General features: G+C 49.2%; 2 protein-coding genes across 2 annotated transcripts in view; one reads left to right on the forward strand and one right to left on the reverse strand.

The window, feature by feature from the left end:
- Window positions 1–3129, forward strand: part of Pola1 (DNA polymerase alpha 1, catalytic subunit) — a 314550-nt gene extending 311421 nt beyond the window's left edge. The window contains exon 37 of the mRNA XM_090325812.1: window positions 2322–3129. Within this exon, the coding sequence (XP_090181938.1) occupies window positions 2322–2467 (146 nt within the window). The 3' untranslated portion in view covers window positions 2468–3129. The remainder of the gene's footprint in view (window positions 1–2321) is intronic.
- A 7596-nt stretch (window positions 3130–10725) lies between these two features.
- On the reverse strand, window positions 10726–22410 carry Arx (aristaless related homeobox). Its single transcript, XM_090325850.1, has 5 exons — window positions 22006–22410; window positions 19384–20275; window positions 16686–16731; window positions 13602–13930; window positions 10726–11401 (listed from the first exon to the last, which is right to left on the reverse strand). Exons 1-5 carry the CDS (start codon window positions 22199–22201, stop codon window positions 11161–11163), a joined length of 1704 nt encoding a protein of 567 aa, XP_090181976.1. The 5' UTR covers window positions 22202–22410; the 3' UTR covers window positions 10726–11160.
- Window positions 22411–22611: the final 201 nt, after the last annotated feature.

Consider the following 22611-nt stretch of genomic DNA (forward strand, 5'->3'; position numbering starts at 1 on the left):
AGACTAAAGTAAGTGGCAGGTGTCCTTAACAAAAATGAGATTACAGCTGCATGTGTATGCCTTACATGGATGGCCTAGGTTCTTAAAAGGGGTAGAAGGGAGCTGAGAAGAGGGGGTGACTCTTGCCCTCCCAAGCCCATACCCCTGATGTGACCAGTGACAACTCAGCCAATTCCGTTTCCTGGAAGACCTTTCTATACATTATTGATTAAATTCTCATTGGGGAAGCAAGTGGGAGCTTTTATCTGCATCTCTAACTGCCGTGGAATGGAGCCTGGGCCGTATTGACCGGCTATGGGATATGCTGGCGGTCACAGTTGTCTTTTACGAAGAAGAGCACAGAGTGACGCTGGTTGTCATTCTAACTCTGCTGTGTGGCAGCGTAAATAGTCGCCTTTCTAACCAACCTGGTGGGAAAAGTCAATATCCCATCAGCAGAGGAGGTAAACACATCAGGAGCTGTGTCCTCTCTCTTCCTCCCCTGCTCCGTGTTACCGCAGCTCTTTAAATGTGCTCTCCCCAGTCATCAGATGCATTTGTGTCATTCACATGCACGGGGTTGCCGGCCTGCAGCTCTGGCCTGCCAGGAGGCAGCCACATTGCTGGGGCCTTTGTTGTGTATTCCCAGACTTGGATAATTAGAACTTTCAAATTGTCTTCCTATAGGCTCTTAACGATGCACGTCTCTCCAGCACCATCACTCCCTTTGCCTCTCTTTTTGCACCCCCTTTTGGGACATTTAAATCCTTTATGAAACTTTTGCTTGTTTTGTTTTGTTTTGAAGAAAGAGACTCGTGTAATTTAGAAAAGGTTGTGAACAAATGTGAATGTGTAACTAAGGAACAAAAAATCTTGAGCCTGAGTGTTCATTTTCTGTGGTTTTTTGGGCTTCAGTGTTGCTGTGTTGTTTGCCTGGGGGTTTACTTTCTGTGACTGACATACTCTCCTTTCCATGTTTCCTTCCCAGCCTTTTCCTATTTCAAGGTACTAGGCAGCCTCAGTCTCTGAAGGTGCCTTGGCACAAACAGTATGTGGGCCCTCACCTTGGGATTAGCTGATTTCTGACCCTTGCCTGTGTCTGTTTGGGGGCAGTAGTATGGAAATGGAGGGACAAAAGCAAGGCTCTTCTCCAGGTGTAGTCTTGGGTGAGCTGGTTCCCTGAGTTTGCATATATACAACTGATGACCTGTCGTGTGAGCTTGGACGAGTGACATAACCTCCCACTTCCCTCAACCATAACATGGGGATAAACAATGTTAGTTTTGGCCTGGTGCTATAGTGGTTCACACCTGTAATCCTAGCTACTCAAGAGGCTGAGATCTTAGGATCACGGTTCAAAGCCAGCCCAGGCAGGAAAGAAAGTACAAAAGATTTTTATCTACAAGTGACCAGTGGTCTTCTGGTGGTCACACTTAAAAACTGGTAAAGCACTAGCCTTGACCAACAGAGCTCCAGGACAGCGCCTAGGCCCTGAGTTCAAGCCTTAGGACTGACCAAAAAAAATTAAATTTAAATAATTCTTTAAATGTTGCCTCTTCAGATACCCAAGCAGCTTTAAACCAATATTGTGTCACCCTCATCATCTGGGTAGGGTTGAATCCCCTCAAATATCACACCTAAGTACAGCAGCCCTGCTGCTCCTTTAAAAGAATAAATGCAGAAGTGGCCAGCCTCTGACAAGAGAAGGAATGGATTTTCCTTTCTGCTGGTAGATTCTTTCTCATCAAGAAAGGCCAAGGATGAAAGAGAAAAAGGAGCATATAACACCAGGGCACATCCCAAGTTTGCACAAGGTGGATAAAGAAGAAACCTTAGCCACAGACCCAGTGTGGTCCAGTCAGCTCCCCTGGCCTCTTTTAGCACAGGGGAGTTTAGCAGAGGGGTGAAGCCAGGGAATTAGAAGAAAGTGACTTAAGTCCAGGTGACCTATGCAGTGCTGGCTGGCAGGCACTATGGAGCCTTCTTTGAAACCAGGCATTTCTAACCAGCTCCAGGTGTCACCCAGCGTGCACACACGTATGTCCCGCAGTGCGGCAGAAGCGGCATCTAGGAGCAGCACATGGGCATGCACCTGCAGCTTGCATAGTAGAAGGTATCCTGGCCCAGATGCCTACCCAGTGCTGAGAAGGGACAGACGTCAAAAGGAATCTTAGACTCTGCCATCAGACTGGCCCTACGGGTAAAACACACAGAGGACTCTGAGGACCTCTGAGATGTGGAGCTACAGTACAGAAGCTGTACCCTTTCTCTAGTGCTAGAAGAAGACTGACTGGTCTGTCAACATGAGAATGCTAATCCTTTTCTTTTTGTTTTGATTTTAGAAAAATTGAGGAAGCAGTTTTTCCCTCCAAAAGTTTACCAGGACTACAAAAAACTCAAGAACACAGTGGAGCACTACTTGACAAGGAGTGGCTACTCTGAAGTGAACCTCAGCAAACTTTTCACCGATTATGCTATGAGATGCTAAAGAAGATGGAGGAACAGTTAAGGAGAGCCAGCTACACAATCCCAACTGCTTCGTCATGATATGCTTTGCCCCCTGGCATTCATGTCTACTAGATGTGTGAACTGGAAGGGGGACGATGGAAATACTTAATCTATCAAGCATCAAAGAAAATGCCAACAGTCTTCGTGTCTTCATATTGCCATATACTGCTGCACCCATGTCCAAGTTCCTGAAAATGTAACATATTTGGGCGCTGGGTTTCTGGGACAGGGAAATTGCTTCTTGAATTGAGAGTGGCTAGAATATAAAAGAACCTTGGGTTTGGGCTTCCGGATTTTTTTAGATGTACCCGGGAAAAAAAGAGGTTCATAGAGCCTACCCTCTTGCCATCTCGCACGTCGATGAAACCCAGACTAAAGCCAAATGCATGCTCAGCCACTTGCTATTCTTTTCAGTCTTGTCTTTCATGTAAGTGGGAGGCTGGAGAGTAGATTGAGAATCCTTGGACTCTAAACAGATTAAGCACCAAGCTTGTTTATTGAATTACTTTCTCTAAAGTCCCAATACACACACACACACACACACACACACACACACACAGTATTTTATACTCATATTTCTTTTTCCCCCTTTAACTAGAAAGTTAAGAGTTTATATAACAGCAAAACACATTTTAAATACCTTGATGTCCTACCATTTCTGAAGAAGAAAAATGGAAATGCTGGAGTAAGGCTTACTATATTGTATTCCAGTAAATGAAGATGGGGGGTGAGTTGGCTATTTTTCTTCATTTCTTCACAACAATGACCATGTTGCAAGTGGCAAAATGTACTTCAACATATATATCCCCCTTGTACAAGTATGCTGTTGTTTCGTTTTGTTTTTAATCACCTATCCTGGGCACTGGTAGCTCACACCTATAGTCCTTATGCAGGAGGCTGAGATCTGAGGCTCCATTGTTCAAAGCCAACCCGTGCAGGAAATTCTGTGAGACCTTTATCTCCAGTTAACCACCAAAAAGCCAGAAATGAACTGTGGCACTAGTCTTGAGCAAAAAAAAGCTCAGGGACAGTGCCCAGGCCCTGAGTTCAAGCCCCGGGACCAGCACACATAAAAATTACCTGTGTGTATTTTTATAAAGGAAAAATATGTCATGTGTTTTACTTAAGAATAAAGTTTTCCAAAAGGAAATCTGTTGTGGTGAATTCTTACCCAATGGGGTTGACGAGAAGCACACACAAAAAAAGTAAGATTTGCCTGAAGACCATCCCCTTCCCAAACCTGAATCTACTTTCTTTTATCACCCCGTGAATCAAAGATGCTCAACAAGATGTTTGAGTGTTCTGAGCAGTATTGAGAATCTCTATGGATGTTGCATCCTTTAAGAGATTAGGTATGAGAAAGGCTAGGCCATAGGTCCTTGGTAGACCATAGCTTGTAAGGTCCTAGGTTGATTACCAGCACCCAAAAAAGAAAGGAGATAGAGTTTGATGTGCTTGGGCAACCAAAGACCACTAAACAAGGAGTTCAGAGTTGTCATTGTTTTTTTTTATTGTTGTTGTTTTTGTTTTATTTTAAAAAGCAAAGCCCTTGGCACTGTAGGATCATGGTTCAAACCTAGCCTGGGCATTCAAGTCCATGAGACTCATCTCCAGTTAATCATCAAAAAGCCAAAAGTGGAGCTGTGGCCCAAGTGGCAGAGCACTAGTCTTGGGCACAAAAACCTCAGGGACAACATCCAAATTCTGAATCCAAGCCCCAGGACCAGCACAAAAAATATATATCCAAATACTAAAAGTAATAATAAAAACCAAAGCTGATGGCTTCTGGGAGAGAGGCACTCCACAGAGAGATTCCCCTAAGGAAGGAACACCTGTTGAGCAAATGGAGCTGAAACTACCTTTTATCTGGCTTTGCTTTTTCTTCCCTTCTCTCAGTCCTTGTCCCTTAGTCTCTCACCCTATTCTGCTCTCACTTATATTCCCAGTGGAACTTTGGATTTAAAGCCAACGTCAGGAAACTAAGGAGTTCGTGTAGTCAACTCTTGTAATAATTGCTATCCTATAAGGCAGTAGAAATGATTTTCTAAAGTGTTTCCGTAGTTCATGCCTTTCTGAAGAGGGCAGGTTTTCTTCACACTCATGGAGATGCATTATATCCAGCATGAACAGAATTATTTGCAACTTGATCATCAAGAAACTCTGAAAGACGACTATCTCACTAGCTTAGTCTTTTTTTACCTCCAGGTTGTAGTCACCGTGAGGGCAGGACCGCTTCTATAGAAAGTGTAGAAGATCGTACATTTCTAAGGACAATACCAGAAAAAAGAAAGGATCCAGTAATTGTCCTAGTTGATATTTTCTTACTAGGACGTAACTTCAGGTTATAACTGGATACCTAAGCATGCCCGATTTTTAGAGACAACTGAAACTTGGATTGAGGATTCCAATGAATCTGTTGGAGGACTGGAATATCACCTACTCTCTTTTTCTCTAAGAAATGTCACTGCTCCTTGATAGGCCTCGCTTGATGGCACAGTGAATCGGATTGGTATGGAGATGCCATGTAACCACATGCCCACGCAGGCTCTCTGGCTAGATTCACAATGAGAGAGTGACAGCTCTCTACCAGATTATGGCTAGAGAGTAGCAGAGTCTGTCCAAAGAGGGTGGCAGGGATGCTGAGTGGGACCGGGCCTAGTGTAGCCACGTGATCCAAGTTTTCAAGAGAAGCCAGAAACCCAAATATTCCATAAAGCCTCTTGATTTCTAAACCATTCTTGGCAACTGATTTAAAACACACACACACACACACACACACACACACACACACAGTATTAGACACTATAGGACGGTACTACTCTAGGCTAAACTTGGATGAACCAGTTGGGAAAGTGATAACACTAAAAGAACACTGCTCTGCTCAGAGTCCTGTGCCTCCAAAATGCATTTAGGGACTAGGGTCTGAGCCATCAGCAAAACCTTGCACACATACTTAGCTTGAGCAGTTCGCTAACCTTCAACTCCACATGAAGGGGGATAAAGAAGGCCAGATGTTTAAAATGAGCATGCTCAAAAAAATTTTTTTTGTTTTAATTTGCTCTTTTAAAAAAGTGGAGTTAATCACATGACAGTTGTCCAGGATGTGTGAGCTAATCAAAGTGTGTTGACTAGAGTTTGCAGATGCTGAAAGGGAATGAATTCACGGCCCTTGGCCACCATCTCTTACCAAATCTTGTATCCCCAATACACACATTAATGCACCTTGAGACTTCTTTGAAACACATCATTTCAAATGAGTTGGACAAAAAGATGGAAAGACAGGGAAACGAAAAACATCTCCCTATCTATGTCTGGGAGAAAGAGGGGCTAATGAAAAACATCAAGCGCCAGATCCTCTTATAAGGATCTTCAATTCCTCATTTCAGTGCTGTTTGATGTTCCCAGCCCAAACTTAAAACTCAAACACTCAAACATGCCTGTGTGCCCCCCTCTCTCTCTCTCTCTCTCTCTCTCTCTCTCTCTCTCTCTCTCTCTCTCTCTCTCTCTCTCTCTCTCTCTCTCTCTCTCTCTCTCTCTCTCACCTAAATATTTCTTAATTGAACAGTTTGTGGTGGAGCTTCCTTATAGCAATTTAATAGATTAACTCATCTGAGCCAGCCTCAAATTTCAGATTAAAATTCCTTCATCCCGAAGGCAGCATTATCAGGTTGTTGGAGGCTGTTTTCAAACCTTGGTTTTGAATAGCAGCGGCTCTGCATTAATTTAACCACTAAGCTAATAAGTAGGTTTCGTTTTGTTATGCTAAGCTTTATTGCTTTTCTTTTGATCAGAATGGTGTTGTTGAGCAAAGCAGCAGACAAGGCATTCTTTGATGAGGGAATTAGCGCTCCATTCTTCCTCTATTATTCATAGCGCAGTGGAATATGTAAGTACCTGAGGGTGTCAAAGGAGCGCAGGTTCTATTGCAAAGTGCTCGCCTTGTTTCTCTCAATAGCTGACTATGAGATGATAAACCGCTTAATACACTGTGCTAATTGGATGAGAGCAAAAAGAGATGGGAATTAAGGCGAGGCAAAAGGAGAAAGTGCAACCAGCCTTCAATTCACTCTTTCACCACTTTAACAGCACCAAAGGAGGCACAAGCTTTCTATAAGCAGACTAGAGGTTTTGTGCAGAGATAAAATGAACGTGTTAGTGGATTCAAGTAATACACTAATTATTGCACAGTATAAATACCACTACTGGTTTTATAACAGGGAGGTAAACTTCTTTTGAGAGGGTTATAGGATTGCTTGGCAGTGGTGTAGAACCTAATAAGGGCCCAGAGTAATAACCCCCTGGATTAACAAAATTGCTGCTTGTAGAAGTATGATTCAGGCTTTTACGAAGATTTCCGGAGAATGAATAAAAATGACTGAATGACATTTCTTAATGTATAACTGGTAATCGCTCCCTTTTCTTTAAAGAAAAAAAAAAGTATACTTCAAACTGGACTGTTAATAACGTCCAGGGACAACACGACTTTTTCCTTTGAAAAAATCCTTCCCCCTTGCTCCCCCCATCAGGTAGTTAGTGGGTTTTCTGCACCCCACCCCTAGCCAGCCTGCCACTATCGGTTAAATATGCAGTTGCTCTGGGGAACTCCCTGTTCCAAAATACCATTTTAGTCTCCATTTAAGACCCCCTTCATTCAGATACACTCACTCTCGTGTATACACATGCGCACATACGCGTTTTTCCCTTGCTGTAAAAGCAAGTTGGGCTAGCACCATGTATCGTTTCCCCTCCTCTTCAGTCAACCCCCTTTGCTGTTCCAGTAAGACTTCTTTTGAAAGCCATACTAAGCGGAGCTATTGGCACTCTGGCTTTGAAATATTAAAAATAAAATTAATACACGTTGGCCCAATCAGGAGGGTAAATACTAAGAAAAAGGGAGGGGAGGACAGACCAGGGCCAATGCCAATAGCTTTAGCCCAAGACGAAGTTTCTCTTTGACACTCATCCTCCTCAATGCATTCCCCTGCTATCCCCCGCTACCTAATCGGGAATGCCCTGAATCCAGCCCCTGGGTAAGAAGAGATACCACACTTCTGGGAATATGCCAACTGCTCCTTTCTTGCCTTGTCTCCTTCCAGATCTGGCCAATCTGAAAATGTAACAAATTGAAGTACTCTTTCCCCTGAGCCTTCCTTTGGAAGGCCACACAAGGCTCCCAATCACCCCTCACCCCAAGATGATGTGGGGCGGCCCTGGGAAAAACGGGTGTTGCCCCCATTCTACCCAGGGTGTGATGTGTGATAGAAAACAGTTATGCTATGAACGGGGCTCTCCTCAACTCCACCGGGCTCTGCCTATCGTCCATAGTAGAAGATGTCTGCTTAAAGTTTTTTGGGGGTGGTTCAATAGCTCCCAGCATTGTGACTGTGTTCCCAGATATTGGGGCCAAATTGGGTTGCCATTCATTAATAATGCTCACAATAAGATTAAATCATTCTGGAAAATCTCATAAAATCCCCCTAAGTACGCTCCAGTGGCTCTTTCCAATCCGCATCATTCAGCACTTGGGGAGGTTTGGAAGGAGAAGAAAATTGGTTTCTTTGCTTTTAATGCTGCTTTGAAAAGATACTCAGAGTTTGTCATGCGTGACATGTCACATGTTTAATGTGGACTTGCTGGAAGTCAGGGGGTCTTTAGCGTGTGATATTTATGGGGAATATTAAGTGCAGAATGAGGTCCCTCCAGCTGGGGAAAGTTGAAAGAATAGGAGGCCCAGGCTTGGGCTTGTTTGCAGCATCAGAATGACATAGGATTAAGAGTTTGTAAAACAAGGCAAGGGGTTCTCATTGGCCAGTAATAAATGTAATCCTTGGAGGTAATTTCACGCAATTTGCTTCTGCTCCATGGAAGGGTCAAATGAGAAAAAATGACTTAAAAAAGAGTTCATTAACAGGAAGAATGGTACTGTTTCTCGTCTACCATCCAACTGGCAGCCTGGGGGATTTGAGGGGTGGGGTGGGGGAAGCCCCACTAACAAAAAGCCAAAATCGACGGAAAATTGATATTGACCACCAATAAATAAATCACTCCTTCCCTCATGCTTCTCCTCCAATCCCCCAGCACTTCATGGCCTCTGGGAAAAATCGCTTTCGCTTGGGGGCAGCACGGGGAATCTCAGGGCCTCCATGAACAGCCTGGAAAGTTCCCATTCCGCTTAGTGACCCTGGGAAAGAAGTGTGTAGTGGGAATCACTGCTCCTCATCCCTCAAATCAGGCCCTTCTCTTCCCATGCAATGCTGGCGAAAATCTCGGGCAGGATCAGCCAATGAGCAACATGGAGAAACAGGTTGGGCTGGTGAGCCGGGAAGGGTAAATTTCTCTAAGTTTCTGACAGACAGAGCCTTGGACTTAGTTGAACTGGGCCCGGGGCTGGCTCCAGTTCCGTCAAGCGAGCTGGCTGGTGGGCTGCCCACCTCCAGGGGCGGGCGCTGGGCTGGAGAGCCGCTGACCTCTGCCCGACCCCCATGATACCCCTCATGGCAATCGGGGGGGGGGGAGAACCCATCACTGCTGCTTCCCCCCCCACCGCGTTCTCCCAGAGTCTAACCCTCTCTCAGCCACGTGATCAGCCCGCGGGTCCCTGCGGGGTTAGCCTAGGCGCTCACGCCAGCCACAGCTCCAGCGCACCCCCCCCCCCCCCCGCCGCCTGCCCCTCTCCCCAAAGGTCCGGCGCGCTAATTACTACAAATTGAAACTAATTAAGCTTCTCTTCCCTTTCCCATCACCCTGGGAGTACTGGCGAAACCCAACCCCCGCGGGCGGCGGTTCCACCCTAAGGGGCGCAGGCTGAGCCCCGGGAGGGGAGAGGAAGCCATCTTTCCTGCGGTAGGAGGGGTGCTCCGAGAAGGTGAAAGTTTGCCAATGTCTTCGGGTCTCCCAGTGAAGTCTTGAGTTGTAGAGATTCAAAATAAAACACACACACACACACACACAATAAAAAAATTAAACGTATACATTTCCCCATGCTTGACTAAGTGATGTAATGACATTTGTCGAGTTAAGATCTGCCACTTGGATACCCTTCTCTCTGCCTTTCCATCATTGCTTCACACTTTCTGTGTCCTCTCTCTTCCTCTCCCACCCTCCCTTCCTTTCTTCTCTCCCCCTCCTTTCTCCCCTCCCTTCCTCCTCCCCGGCAGTACTGTGGAGCCCGCCCCCTCGGAAGCCAGCGCGAGCTTCTAGCTCTTGCCAGTACCTGTCATCTCGCTCGCTCGCTTGCTCGCTCGGACTGTGCACTGTGGCACTTTCCACGAACAGCTTCCATTCGCCTTCCGAGCCTTCGCTCTACTCGCTTCCCATTTCTGATCCCACCATCAAGGACGCCTACTGTCCACCCACCCACCCTCGAGCTCACCCTACTTGCGCGCGGCCCACAATTCCCACGCGTGGAATGCACCGCATCAGTGTCCTTAAGCTTCGAGGAAAACCCGATCCCTTGAAGGGTCAGTTTCTAGAACCTGTAACCGCTACCTGGAAAACATGTATAGAGAGAAAGCCAGGGCGCCAGGACGATCGAAGCCACCCCTGGTCCCAGGGGGGCGAGGGGCTTCTACCGTCCCCCTCCAGGCCTACAGAGAGGATTCATACTTCCTTGTGTTAAACATAGATTTGTTTTTTATTTTGAGTGTGACACTTCTCCACTAGATAGCAAGGAAAAGTGGTAACAATTACACATTACACAAAAAGTACTGTACCATTGCCTTTATCGTGAAGGTTTCGGAAGCCTCTACAGTTAATAAGTTAAATAAAGGGCTCGAGTACATAAATATTTGTCTAGGAACCCTACCGTATCTACAACACATTAAGAATCTACGGGAGGACAAACTTTTACCATACCACGCTGAGTGCAATTGCGTTATAACATTTCAAATATACAAAGCTCTGTTCTTTTTTTTTAATAACAATGGTATGTACAGAATCAATAATCACAGTTTGGTGACTTCAACAGTCCATATTCTAGCAGAGTATTTCCCTTTGGTTTGATATAAAAACCTTGGTTGGTGTATGATAAAGAAGAGAACAAGAACAAGACGCCCCTTTGCTTTTTTTTTTTAAGTGCACTGTTAGCTATCTTACAGACTCGCATTCGCTTCTCTGGCCCCGGCTTCACGCTGGGCCCGCGCTGGGGAGATCAACTCAGAGCGCCAAAATGCTATTAAAAAAAGAAGAAAAAAAGCCAAAAAAAAATAAAAAATAAGAAAAGCTAAGTGGGGTGTCAGAAGGAGAAGACGTAGTGAGGCTTTTTAATTATGATTATTTTTTTTTTTGACTTCAATACCAGGCGTCTTGGGGAGAAAACTCCCCCACCCCCACCTCCAATGTTTTCAGTAAAGTAAGAATGGGAGAAGAGTGGACGCTGGAGTTGGAGCGAAGTTGACTGGGGCAGGATGGGGAGGGGAAGGGGGCGGGAGGGCAGAAGGGGGGGTGGATGGACAGCCAGCCGAGGAGGTGCCATGTCCGTTAACGCCCAGGGGCCACCTTGCCCGCGTCTCCGGGCTGCTGCGAAGGCGGCCGGCCCTCTCTCCGCGCCGTCTCGGGGAGTGTGCTGGTCCTCTGGTTCCATTTGGTCTTGAGTGGTGCTGAGTGACGTGACCTTTCGGGGCGCGCCTGGGGAGGGGAGGGCGCGGGAGGGTGGGGGGGAGGGAGGGCAGCCTTTTAGCACACCTCCTTGCCCGTGCTGGTGCCCGGCAGGATGTTGAGCTGCGTGAGCTGCGCCGCGTGCTCCTTGGCCTTGAGCCTCAGCGCCGCTATGCTAGAGGCGCGTCTGTCTGCGGCCGCCGTGGCGGGATCGGTGAGCGCGCCCGACGCCACGGCGCCCTCCACGGCCGGGGCGGGCTGTCTCAGCAGCGCGGCCGCGGTCGACGCGCTGGTCAGGGGGGCCATGGTGGAAAAGAGCCTGCGGGGAGAGCAAACAGCGCGGTCACCGCCTCGCCAGCGGAGCGGGGTGCTTCTCACCCACGGGTGGGGGAGGGGAGCCGAGAGGCGCGCGCCCGGCGCCCCGGGGTACGGAAATGCTCGGCCGGCCCCGGGGATCGGCCCTCTGGCCGATCTGGTGGAGGAGAGCGAGAAGCTAGAGCAGGAGCACCACACGTGAGACAAAGAAAAGCCCAAGGCGCCCGCTGTTTCCCAAAGTCCCGCAGGCGAAAAGCCGATGCCTAACGGGGAGGATTCTGCGCTTTCGCTTAAATTAAAAATAAAAGTGGAGGGGGGTGCGATCGAAGGGCAGATCACCAATTATAGTATTTATCACGAGATCAGGAAAGAAAAGAACAGGGCAGGAAAAAGAAAAAGGGCCCCGAGTGGGAGAAGGATACATATAAGAGGAGAAAGTGGAGGGTGCAAAGTGCCCCACATCTAAGCTGACTTTGAACTCTTCCCCCGCGGCTCCTTCTCAGCCCCATTCATTCTGGCCAGGAAAAGCTGGCCTTATTCGCCTGCCTTCCGGTCTATCTGCTCGGACCCGGCCACCCTCTAGTGCGGGGCTAAGCTGCCGGCGCCCGGCCAAGGCCTGCGAGGGATTTTTTTTGTGGGGGGGGGGGGACACGCCCGCCTGTTGATTTCTGCTCTACAGAAGGCTTAGGACCCGCCGGTGGCCTTAGATACCGGCGCCATGACACCCTTTCCCTGCAGCCTTTCTCTGTGTCCCTTTGGCCTCTAGTCTCAGATGACTTCAAGGCTCATGACCACCACCTCCCACTCGCTAAGGTAGAGCTAGATGATGCCCAAACCTGTCCGCGCCACCTCCTCCAGGCGCTGCCAGGATTACTTTGCATGATCACTTTCTTCCCTTCCACCCGGCACCACCGACCTGCAAGCCGCCCCAAACCCCCCACCTCCAACAGCGCCGCTTCCGAGCACCCGCCGGGGTTCCCACACCCCCGCCATCTCTCCCATATGACTTAAGGCTCCAGACCCCAGTGGGGCCAATTCCCATTTCCACAATTAGAAATGAGCCCACCTCGAAGCCCCGTTTGTCCCCTCAAACCCATTCTTCACTGCCTCCCCTGCCGGCCCCTCTTCCAGGATCCGGATCTCAAAGCCTGGCCTTCCAGCTGAGGTTTCCCTCATTTGTTGGCAATGAGGGAAAGTGGAGGGAAGGAGACAGGACTTCAAACTGGGTTTGGTTCTTTTGGGGTTTTGTTTTGTTTTTTTTCCTCCCAGAAAGTTATAAATGTGTGATCTGGGGGGGAGTGTGACATGGCCTGGTTCCATCAAGTAAACTGAGTCACTACCTATACTTCCATGCTGTCACTGTTGATTTTATTAGCTGGGTACGAGACTAATTTTTCCTTCAAGTCTTATTTTGAATTGGCTCTATAATGATTTCTGTTAAGTAACTGCGCAGTTGGATGAATCTATTCTTTCTTTGTTCTCCCAATGAGAGATCGCTGAAGCAACATTAAGTATTTATTTTTTTCTCTGCACTTCCCAACTTAATACACTCTCTTTTGTTTCTTTGTCTGTGTGCTTATACAGAATTTTTTTTATTTCATCATTCGATGGTTCATTTTTAAAAAAGGGCTTCTCGTGCACGTTGGGCAGGTTGGGTAGGTTGGGTAGGTTGGGTAGTTTCTTATTGCGTAGTCTTGCGCCGCTGGGGGAATCCACGGTTGCACATATAGGGGCATCGTTGGCATCGGGCCATTTGGGTAACAAGGAAGATAGATGCTGGGGAAGAAGAAATAATTGTGTGCTCCCGAAGGGACCCCATGGCGGGATTACTCCAGCCTTTGGGGTATGTGAAGGACTTTTGCAGAACTTGCAAAGTCACCCCCTGCTCCATAGCCTACACCTGTGCACACCTGCGCTCTTACCACCTCCACTGCTGCTGAAGCTGTGACCGCCATCAAATGGCACTTTCCCAGCCCTCCTCCCTTTCCTGCTCAGTCCCAAGTCATTCACTTTTGCCCCCAAGTGAAAATCAGAGAGAAAAGGGACGTGATGGGCGTGGGGGGGTATTAAAGTGTAGGATGAGGCCAAAGAAAAAGATTTGTGCAACCTATTTGTCTCCCGTCCCTCTTCATCCCCGGCATCCCCGTGTGACACACAGACAGGCAGAGAGACAGACAAGACAGCCCTCAGAGGCTTTGTGTTACCTTCCAAATGCTGGGCTGATGAAGGCTGGGTGCCGGAACACAGCGGCTCCCAGAAAAGTACTCAGGCCCAGCGGCGCCCCGCTGGGCGGCAGGCTGGCCGAGCCGGGGGGCGGAGGTAGAGTCGGGAAGGCGGCGGCAGCGGCCGCGGCGGCAGCCGTCCAGGCCGAGTCCAGCGCTGGGTGATGCGGAGGAAAAGGAGCGGCTTCCAGGTAGGGGCCGAGCGGGTGAGCGGCCGGCAGAGGCCCCGGAAAAGGCAGCCCCGGGGGATGGGTCTGTGCACCCGCCTTCTCCCGTTTGCGCCACTTGGCCCGACGGTTTTGGAACCACACCTGCAAGGTGGAGAGACCCCTGGGTAGGAGTGGCTCTGGGCGCCACCCAGTCCCTTCCTGTCCCCGGCGGCTGGGAGCCAAGCAAGCCTTCCTTCCCTGCGGTGCAAACCCTCCTCACCGCTGGGTGCTAGTGATGGTAGGGGTAGGGTTTGAGGATGCAAAGATGCAATGGAAAGGAGCCTCGTCTTCCAACTCCTTTCCAGTACATATTCCAACTACAATCAGCTCAGTCTTCCAAGCTTCAGGAATATATATGTATATGTATATATATATGTTATATATACATATATATAAAGATATAGGAATCCTAAGGTTAGAATGTCTGTGCCATTTTTTTTTTGCTACGTGACTTTAGGAAAGTTACTTAACTCTCTGAACCTCAGTTTTCGCATCTGTAAAGTGGGAATGACACCCCCCCCACTGTATAGGAAGGATAAGTAAAATCAAGCAACTTGAAAGTATGCATTCGGTACTGTTGGGAAAAGGGAAGCGATGAACTGCTTGGTTTTGCGTTTATCAGTTCTTTCTCACATTTCAGGTTGATTCAAAGATGGGGAAAAAGAATCGCTGTTCTGTATTGGAAATTAAAAGGAAGAAAGGCCAAGCAGTTCCTTTCTTTCTAGAAGTATTTATTCCACTCCTAAGTCCACTGTCCTAAGTGTGGGAGATTTAGGGAGGGATGGGAGAAAATTCTCGTAGTAATTGGCAAACAAGTGAACATTTTAAGGACTCGTTTTCTGTGAAATGAAAGGAGGGGGTCTACGTCTTGCTGCCTTTAGAAGCTCTGTGCAGGGCCTGGCTGTGTGAGGGAAACGTCCTGACTTTCTGAAGACAGGAATCAGGAATCATCTGGATCTAGAAATCAAAGGCAGAATTTGCTCATCTTCAGAGCTAACAGGCCTTTGGGGGAATGTGGTTTAAATAGGTTCTTTAAATAAGATATTTCTAGGCTTGAGGGAGGTTTCCAGCTAGAGGTATTTTCCTAATTGTTAATAAGAAGTAGTTTTAATAGAGATCTTTACCTGAACATCACAGCTACCATCACCTAAAAATAACCCCCAAAGAGCAGGAAATTATTTTTATATGACCTGCTCATCACACCCACAGCTGAACACATTAATATTTTAGGGCTGGGTTTGTGACTGCATACAAGTTTAAAAAAATTAAGAATGAACTCCAGGTCTATAAAGTTATGTTAAAATATAATGGAAATTATCCAAGAGGAATCTAGAGAAAACATGGAGACATTTATACCACCATGAGATGGTTACCATGATCACTAGCAACTAAGCTGGGTTTGATTTCTAGACAGCAACCCAAAGCGATAAAAAAAAAATCTAAGAGTCCAAAATGGGTTGATCATCTAAAAGTCTCCTGAAAGGAGTCATCCAGAACATTCCATGGCCTTCAAATCCAGTTGTGAACTAAAGAAATGCTCTAGCCTCGAGGCTCAGAGACTTGAGGGGAAAAAAAAAGTTACACTGGTAGATGAGATCAGGCTGGGTGGGCAGTTTGGGGACATCTGTCTAGACAGAAATATCCACCCAGCCTTCATCCCTAGTGAAAGGAGTAAAGGAAAGGACCAAGCTGTGGAGGCCCAGGGCCCTTAAAGAATGTGCAAACCTTCTGCATATGGATCATCTCTCTGTCTCTGGGGCTCAACTGCAATTATCAAGATGTCCCCCAGCAATTCCTCATTATTGAATTAATACCTATGAGGCCTCCCAAAGGTAAACGAAAGGACTCTAATAATTCATATTCACTTAATTACATCTTCTCCAGTGAATAGGGACAGAGGAGAAGGGGAGGGGGCGCTCTCTTTCTTTTTAAAAGTTATTTAACTTTCCCACGACTTGTTCCCCTGAGCTGAAAATGCAGAGTTGCTGTCACATCTCTGTTTGACAATGGAGAAATGTGTCAACAGAAACGAGGGGACAGGCCTCATCATTAGCCCTCTAATGCAAGGAGCTGTTGTGTATTAAATGAGCCATATGGAATTTATTGTGCTTTATCAGCGCTTGATTTTGACTGTAAAGTGATTCACTCAGCTCCTAACCCGGGGACATCTGTTTTCTGTTGGCCATCGGAGCTGCCCAGTGTTGATCGTCTCTTTGGTTATGAGACCTGGGTTCGGAAATGCACTCTGGTATGGGGCTGCAAACACCTTTAATAGCATTGCACTCACTCCCTATTAGATCAATGTGGGCTCATTGCTATAAAAAATGGGAAATCAAATAGCATTAGCCAGCTCCTCGTGTGGGGCGGAGGGGAAATCAAACAGCATTTTGCCTTCAAATGGCCCTGTTTGTTCTAGCACTAAGTGGGCTTTTATGAAGCCCGATTGGAGACTTAATCGCAGCCAAATACCTGCTTGGAGCTGAGCGGATTTGTCTAACACCCAAATCCATGCTCCATCCCATTATTTCAATCGGGAGAAGTCAGCTGGTGGACTGTTTTCTGCAAGGGCCTCTGGACTGGGGGGCTCCTGCAATGCAGCCTCCACTCTAAAACCCTGTTCAGATCCTGCACTCCTTTCCTTCTCAGGCTCCCAAATTTTGATCTTTTCCTCCTGTTTCACAAGTCGGGTTTGTAAATGTCTAATTGTATGTGACTGCTTGGGTCTGCTTCTTACATTCCGTTTCTGTTTTTATGAAGAGAGGCTTGCTTGGATCTCTTCCTCAACCCCTTGATCCATCTGTGTCAGCCCGTTTCCCTCTGCCCCGAGCCCTCCTCCCACCCTGTGTACACAGCTCACCTGGACTCGGGCCTCAGTCAAGTCCAGCCTCATGGCCAGTTCTTCCCTATAAGAAAGCAACACACAGGCAGGAGGTCACTGTAGGTCCCTGCAACTCCCCCACTCAGCCACTTTTTCTTCCAGGACAGTCTTTCTCCGGCCCCTTGGCTGCCCACCCCACCCCTCAGTCCACAGTCACCACTGCCCCTTCACCACCAGAGTGCCTGCCATTTGACTGAACATGTAAAACCCCAATCTGTTGCCAGATTGAGAATATTAGCTCTATTATATTCAAGGGTAACAGGGGTGACTTCTTGGGCCTGTAAGCCTACAAATCTGGATCCATGGATTCTCTCTGGCTCTCTCTTAGGCCAGAGCTTAGTAGGAAAAGCACACACACAGCACTTATTCCCTGTTTTGTCCTAATACCAAATGGGCTAAGAGCTCAGCACTCAACTAAAAATATTTATTTTCTGCCCTCTTGGCTTCATTCTGCCTTCTCCTTTTCTAAAAATTTCCCTCCCCTCTATTCTACCTCTCTGCCTTTCCAGCTTCTCTGCCATTCCTGCCATCTTCCCCACCCCCCTTTCTTCCCTCCCTCACCCCCTTAGGTCACACTCCCCATTACCCTCTGGAGATATGTTAAGCTTATTAAGAGTTCAGTGGGGTAATTTTTCGATTAAACAAAATTCTGCGCACCTCCTGACTCCATTGCCCACTACAAACCCTGCCCATCTCAGGGGAAGTCAATTTAGCTGAAACCCTACCCCGTCATTGCAGTTATTACTGCGACAATTAAGGCAAATAGGAAACCATTAAGATGCTGTAAAACGGCTTACGACCTGTTTACCGAAAATATGAGCGCGCCGAGAATAATTGGCTCTGTGCTCACTACTATGAAAGAGCGGGGACCGTTCGAATCTGGGGGCCTAGGTCTGCGCTGCGGGCAGAACCTCCTGTCCGCACCTGAAACTTTAGCACTGAGAACAAATCACTTCATTGAGCGCTTTTTGCAGCCCTTACTACCTCGAGCCCCTGCAAATGTCGAGCTGAGTTCCAGCTCAGCTGTCTCCTGGCTGGAGCCAAGCGGGGCTAGATTCTCCTGGGCTAGAAAAAGGAGGGGGGCACCCCTCTTGGCTCACTTGTTTATCCCTTTCGAGCTAAAAGAAAAAGTGGGGAGGGGGTGGGGAGGAGGCAGACCTGGATGCCAAGTAGCGTGGGCTCATTTTCTTCTTTGAGGTACAGTCATATCTATATCTCTATCTATATCTATATTTATGATAAACGCAAAGGTGGCCCGCCGTCGAGTTAGCTATTTGATAGCACGCAGTGATTTTTCAATTTACTTCCTCGTTTGTTTGTTTGTTTGTTTTGAAATAAGAAACTGAGTGCCAAGGGAGGCCAGAGTTTAACTCTAGGAAGAGGATGACCAAATTTAAGGATCCTTGTCCCTGTTAAATGCACTCTTTGATTACTTCGGGTTAAGAGATTTTGGCCATCGCAAAGGTCAATTGCATTTTTTGGAGTTTTCTACGGCCCTCGGTGTCCTAAAGGGGTAGTTCTGGTTCAAAGCGACAAATCGCTTTCTCCTCTAAAAATCGCTTATTAGAAAGCTGCGACACAACACACGTATCCTGCAAAGGAGTCGTGTGTTTGACAAGCCTCACTCCACGTTAATCACTAGCCCCTTTCTCTGGGGTAGGGGACATTTACACCTACATTGAGCTGAGATTTCTGCCCCGCTGTGAAAGAGAAAACCTACAATAGCTAGGCGTGCCCCTGACTGGGAGCTGGCTGTGGCCGTTCCCAGCACATCTTTCCCAGAATAACTGAAGTAGAGTGGTAGGTACCACACTGCATACTCAGCCAAAGATAGCCTCCCGCCCTCATCCAACTACCACTTTGCCTAAGTCTTCCAGGCTACCAGCGATCATTACTTTCCCCTACAACCCCGTTTACAATAAACACACTCTGGGATTGGGGGGAGGGGGTAAGCAGGATAGAGCCGGGAGGGGAAGATTCTGGCTGATGCTTCGCACATGTACGGCCCCCAAACATTGCCCAGTTCCGATTTGGTTATTCCAAGAGTTCTCAAACGACGGGACTCAGGCCTTATTTTGCAAGGCCCTCTCTGTAGGAAACAGTGAAACTGATACCCATCAGACTGTTAGGGCACCTCGGGGGGGGGGGGAGGAGGGACGGGGTAGCGGGTGCGCAGGACAACCACCAAAAATAGCCCCTGCGTTTGCTCTGCCTGCAGTTCTCCCTACGTGTCGCTGGGGATCCGACCCGGGCCCCAGCGCCCAGGACCAGTATCTGTGCCTCTGTGACTCCTGCCTCACCAAAGTGGCTCCATCGGGGGTTCTTTTTTGGAAGATTGGGTTGTTTATTTGTTTTGTTTTCCTTTCCTAAGTAAAACTTGTCATGTTGGAACGACCTTGCAAAGGAAATAAACTATCCCAGCTTCAATCGTAAAAGACTCACAGCAGGTATGGGAAGAATACAATGGTTTTGTGTTTCCAGAGAGCTAAGGTGTGTTGGGTTGGTAGATGCGCCTTAGCCAAGTGATTGCCCCGAATCGGGATGGGGGGGGGCGGGGATCACGAGTTAAGGGGACTCCTCGATCCCCCTGCTTTACCCGCTCCTCCACCCCACGTGTTGTCCTCCCTGCAGTTGTTGCCCCGCTCGGCCACCCCCAGCCCCGCCCGGTGGCCCATACCTAGTGAACACGTCCGGGTAGTGCGTCTTCTGGAAGGCTCGCTCCAGTTCCTCCAGCTGGTAGCTGGTGAACGTGGTGCGGTAGCGCCTCTGCTTGCGCTTCAGCAGCCCCTCCTCCGAGTCGCTGCCGGCCGACAGGCACACGCTGTCCTCGCCGTCCTTGCCCTCGGCGTCCTCTGGGTGCAGCAGCAGGTCTTCCTTGGGCGACAGCTCCCCGCCCTCGGTGGCCACGGCGGCGGCGGCGGCGGCGGCAGCGGCAGCGGCGGCGGCGGCCCCGGTGGCGGTCACAGTGCAACGCCGGGGTTCCTTGAGCAGCGCACGGGCATCGTCTTCCAGCAGCTCCTCCTCGTCGTCCTCCAGCAGCTCCTCTTCCTCATCCTCATCCTCTTCATCCTCTAACAGCTCTTCTTCATCATCCTCGGTTCCCGTGCCGCCACTCGCCGCCTGGGCCCCGCTGGGACCGCTGGCCGCGCCAAGACGCTCATCGGGGTGCGCGACGCCCCCCGGGCCGCTCAACTCATCGAGCGCGGGTGGCGGTGGCACGAAGGGGGCCCCGTTCTCGCGGTACGACTTGCTGCGACTGATGCTCACCTGGGGCGCCTGGCTGATCTTCAGAGTGTCCCAGGCGGCAGCGGCGGCGGCCGCGGCGGCTGCGGCGGTCCCGGGGCCGTCAGGCCGCTCTCCGGGCCGCGCAGGTGGAGGTGGCGGCGGCGGCGCCTCCCCCCGAGGACCCGCGGTGGCCGTGGCCGCCGCCGCTGCCGCTGCTGCCGCCGCTGCCGCCGCCGCCGCGGCGCCCTGGAGGAGGCGACCCCCACCCGGGCCGTACAGGCGTCTCAGCTTGGGCGGCAGGTGCAGCTCGGCCTCAAATGGGGCGCTGCTGCCTTTGGAGGAGCCTGCAGGCAAGGGAGAATGGGCGATCAGTGCGCAGGCGGGCCCGCGCGGCCCCCGCCACAACCGCTTCCTGGCACCACCAACCCGCTGAGATCCCCCCCTGGTGCCTAGGCCCAAGCGTGGGAACCTTCCACCCCCCCATCCCGCATCCTACTTTTCTACCTCCCCCCCCCTCTTCTCTCCTCCATTCCTTTCCGTTTTCACTCTGCTCTTTATTTCCTTTTTAGTTTCTCTTGCTATTTCTTTCATACTCTTCCATTCCTTTCTTTTCTCATGCACGCCTTTCTCATGCGTCTCTTTACACCATCTGATTTCCCCGGCCCAGTCTCCTCTTTATATCCTTTTCTCTTTCGGTTTTCTCTTTCTCTCCTTCCTTCCTCTCTCTTTGTCTCTCCTTCATCTACATTTTTTTTATCCCTTCTTATTTGGGAGCAGAGATGAAACTCCAAAGGTTCAACTTCAGAACAAAATCACCACTACTCTGAAAACTTTGTGTGAGACCTCTGTGCACTGCTGCGCCCCGGGGACCCGGGGCTGGCCAGAGGGGCGCTGTCCGGAGGCGACCCATGCGGGGCGAACTGGCTCTGTGGCCTGGTGCGCCGGACACGTCCCAGCAGCCCAAAGTAGAAAGTGGGGGGATCCTTGCAGAGAATAACGTAAAAAAAATCATCCAGGTGAAAATGTACTAGGAAAAGCCTGGGATGGAAATTGGGGAGTCGGAGATGCAACAGGCACAGGTCGCTCCTTCCCTTCGAGGAAGGACCTGGCACAGGTACAACTGCAGGGCAGCGAGCGAGCGAGCGAGAGAGAGAGAGAGAGAGAGAGAGAGAGAGAGAGAGAGAGAGAGAGAGAGGTGTCAATTTTCTTTTGAATGGTTCATTCTCCAGCCTCTGCTGCTGAATTCCAAGGTTGGGGGGCTAGACTGCTGGTGTGCAGATTTTTTTTTCAAAGAAATCAGTACTTGGGTTTCTGTTTGGACATTTCCGCATCCAGCTCAAGGCAAAACTTGACTTTTACAGGTTTGGGGCAAACCCATAGTTGTTCTGGAATTTTTAATCTCAGAAAAGGAGTTGCTTTTAAACATCTCAAAGGCTTGGGCTTGATACTTTTAGGAAAAGGAATGTAACAGAGGGGAAAAATAGTACCCCGAAGCTACGTATTTCATATTTTTCAAATACAATATAACAGTGTTGTTGGGAAATTCCAAGGGAAATGTATTTTGTAAAGCTTGGCCTTGACCTTTTAAAAGTAATGTACATTTTTCTAAGGCAAAATACCGCGTATAAAGAAATCTTCCAAAGGGAAAAGGCAAGGCTCACCCCGGTTTAAAGCTCGCATTCACTAGCTTTTGGGGGTTTTGCCTTCATCAAATTGTGACCATAAAGGTCTAAAGGGGGGGCACTGCTGTTTCGAACCTTCCAGTCCTTTTCAGCCCATACCCAAAGGCACCAAAATGGACATTTTTCTATCTGATGAGCAACTCTTTGAGGACTGAAGGAACCCCAAAGCGAAGCTCATCCTCTGCTTTTTCTGGAAGCACACAGGGAAGGAGAGACGACTCCTGGCTATCTCGTTGCTCTTTTGAGGCGGCAGGCCTCAGAGTTGTCTCATCTTTCTTGGGTCTCCCGACTTGAAATTCCCCAAGGCCCCCTGACCCCCCCCTCCCCGAACATCAAATATTGAAACCAGTGCCCAGCGCCCTTTGCAGGCTTCTTAACAGGCACTTTCTTACCTTGCATGGCCTTTTCCTGGTCAGCGCGGCTGGCCAGCGGGGCGGGCAAGCTCTGCGCTGCTCCCAGCAGCCGCATTTTGCACGGGCTTCTGCGGCCCAGAATGCTGTCGATGCAGTAGGAGGAAAGCAAAGTTGGAGATTTACTTTTGCATTCGGGCCTCTCGGAGCAGCCCTCCTCCTGGTACTGATTGCTCATGGTTGGGGCTTTTTCCCTTGGCTCAGAGAGCAGACCGCAAGCTGCCTTCCCAGGCGAGTGGGATGGCCGAGTGTGAGTTTGGGGATAGGGTTAGATGGCTACTTCTAAAAGATACTGCGATCTCTGTCCCTCTCTGCGCCTCGGAGTTGCCAGCAGCCGGCTCCTGCTCCGCCCGCAGCCCGAGCTCGCCCTCTGCGCTCCCAGGACAAGCGGTAACTACAGTAGTGAGCGGCAGGCGGGGAGATCTTGAGTCTCACTCCTCCACGTGCTGAGAAGCCCCTTTTAATTGGTTCTCGCCAGAGGCTGGGCTGAGTCCGTCTATGGGCGCGGCGCAAAACCTGGGCTGGATTTCTGAGGAGCGGTGGAATGTGCGGGGGTGGGGGTGGGGGTAGCAGCCAGGAAGCACCAAA

Source organism: Megascapheus bottae, chromosome X (assembly GCF_031878675.1).
Source record: "Megascapheus bottae isolate mThoBot1 chromosome X, mThoBot2.hap1, whole genome shotgun sequence".
NCBI classification, from domain to species: Eukaryota; Metazoa; Chordata; class Mammalia; order Rodentia; family Geomyidae; genus Megascapheus; species Megascapheus bottae.

Coding starts and splice junctions, on each gene's coding strand:
- Arx (XM_090325850.1), bottom strand. CDS start 22,201: ATGAGCAATCAGTACCAGGAGGAGGGCTGCTCCGAGAGGCCCGAATGC. Junction 16,732..19,383: donor TACCCGGACGTGTTCACTAG/GTATGGGCCACC, acceptor GCTTTCTTATAG/GGAAGAACTGGCCATGAGGC. Junction 13,931..16,685: donor TGACTGAGGCCCGAGTCCAG/GTGAGCTGTGTA, acceptor TCCACCTTGCAG/GTGTGGTTCCAAAACCGTCG.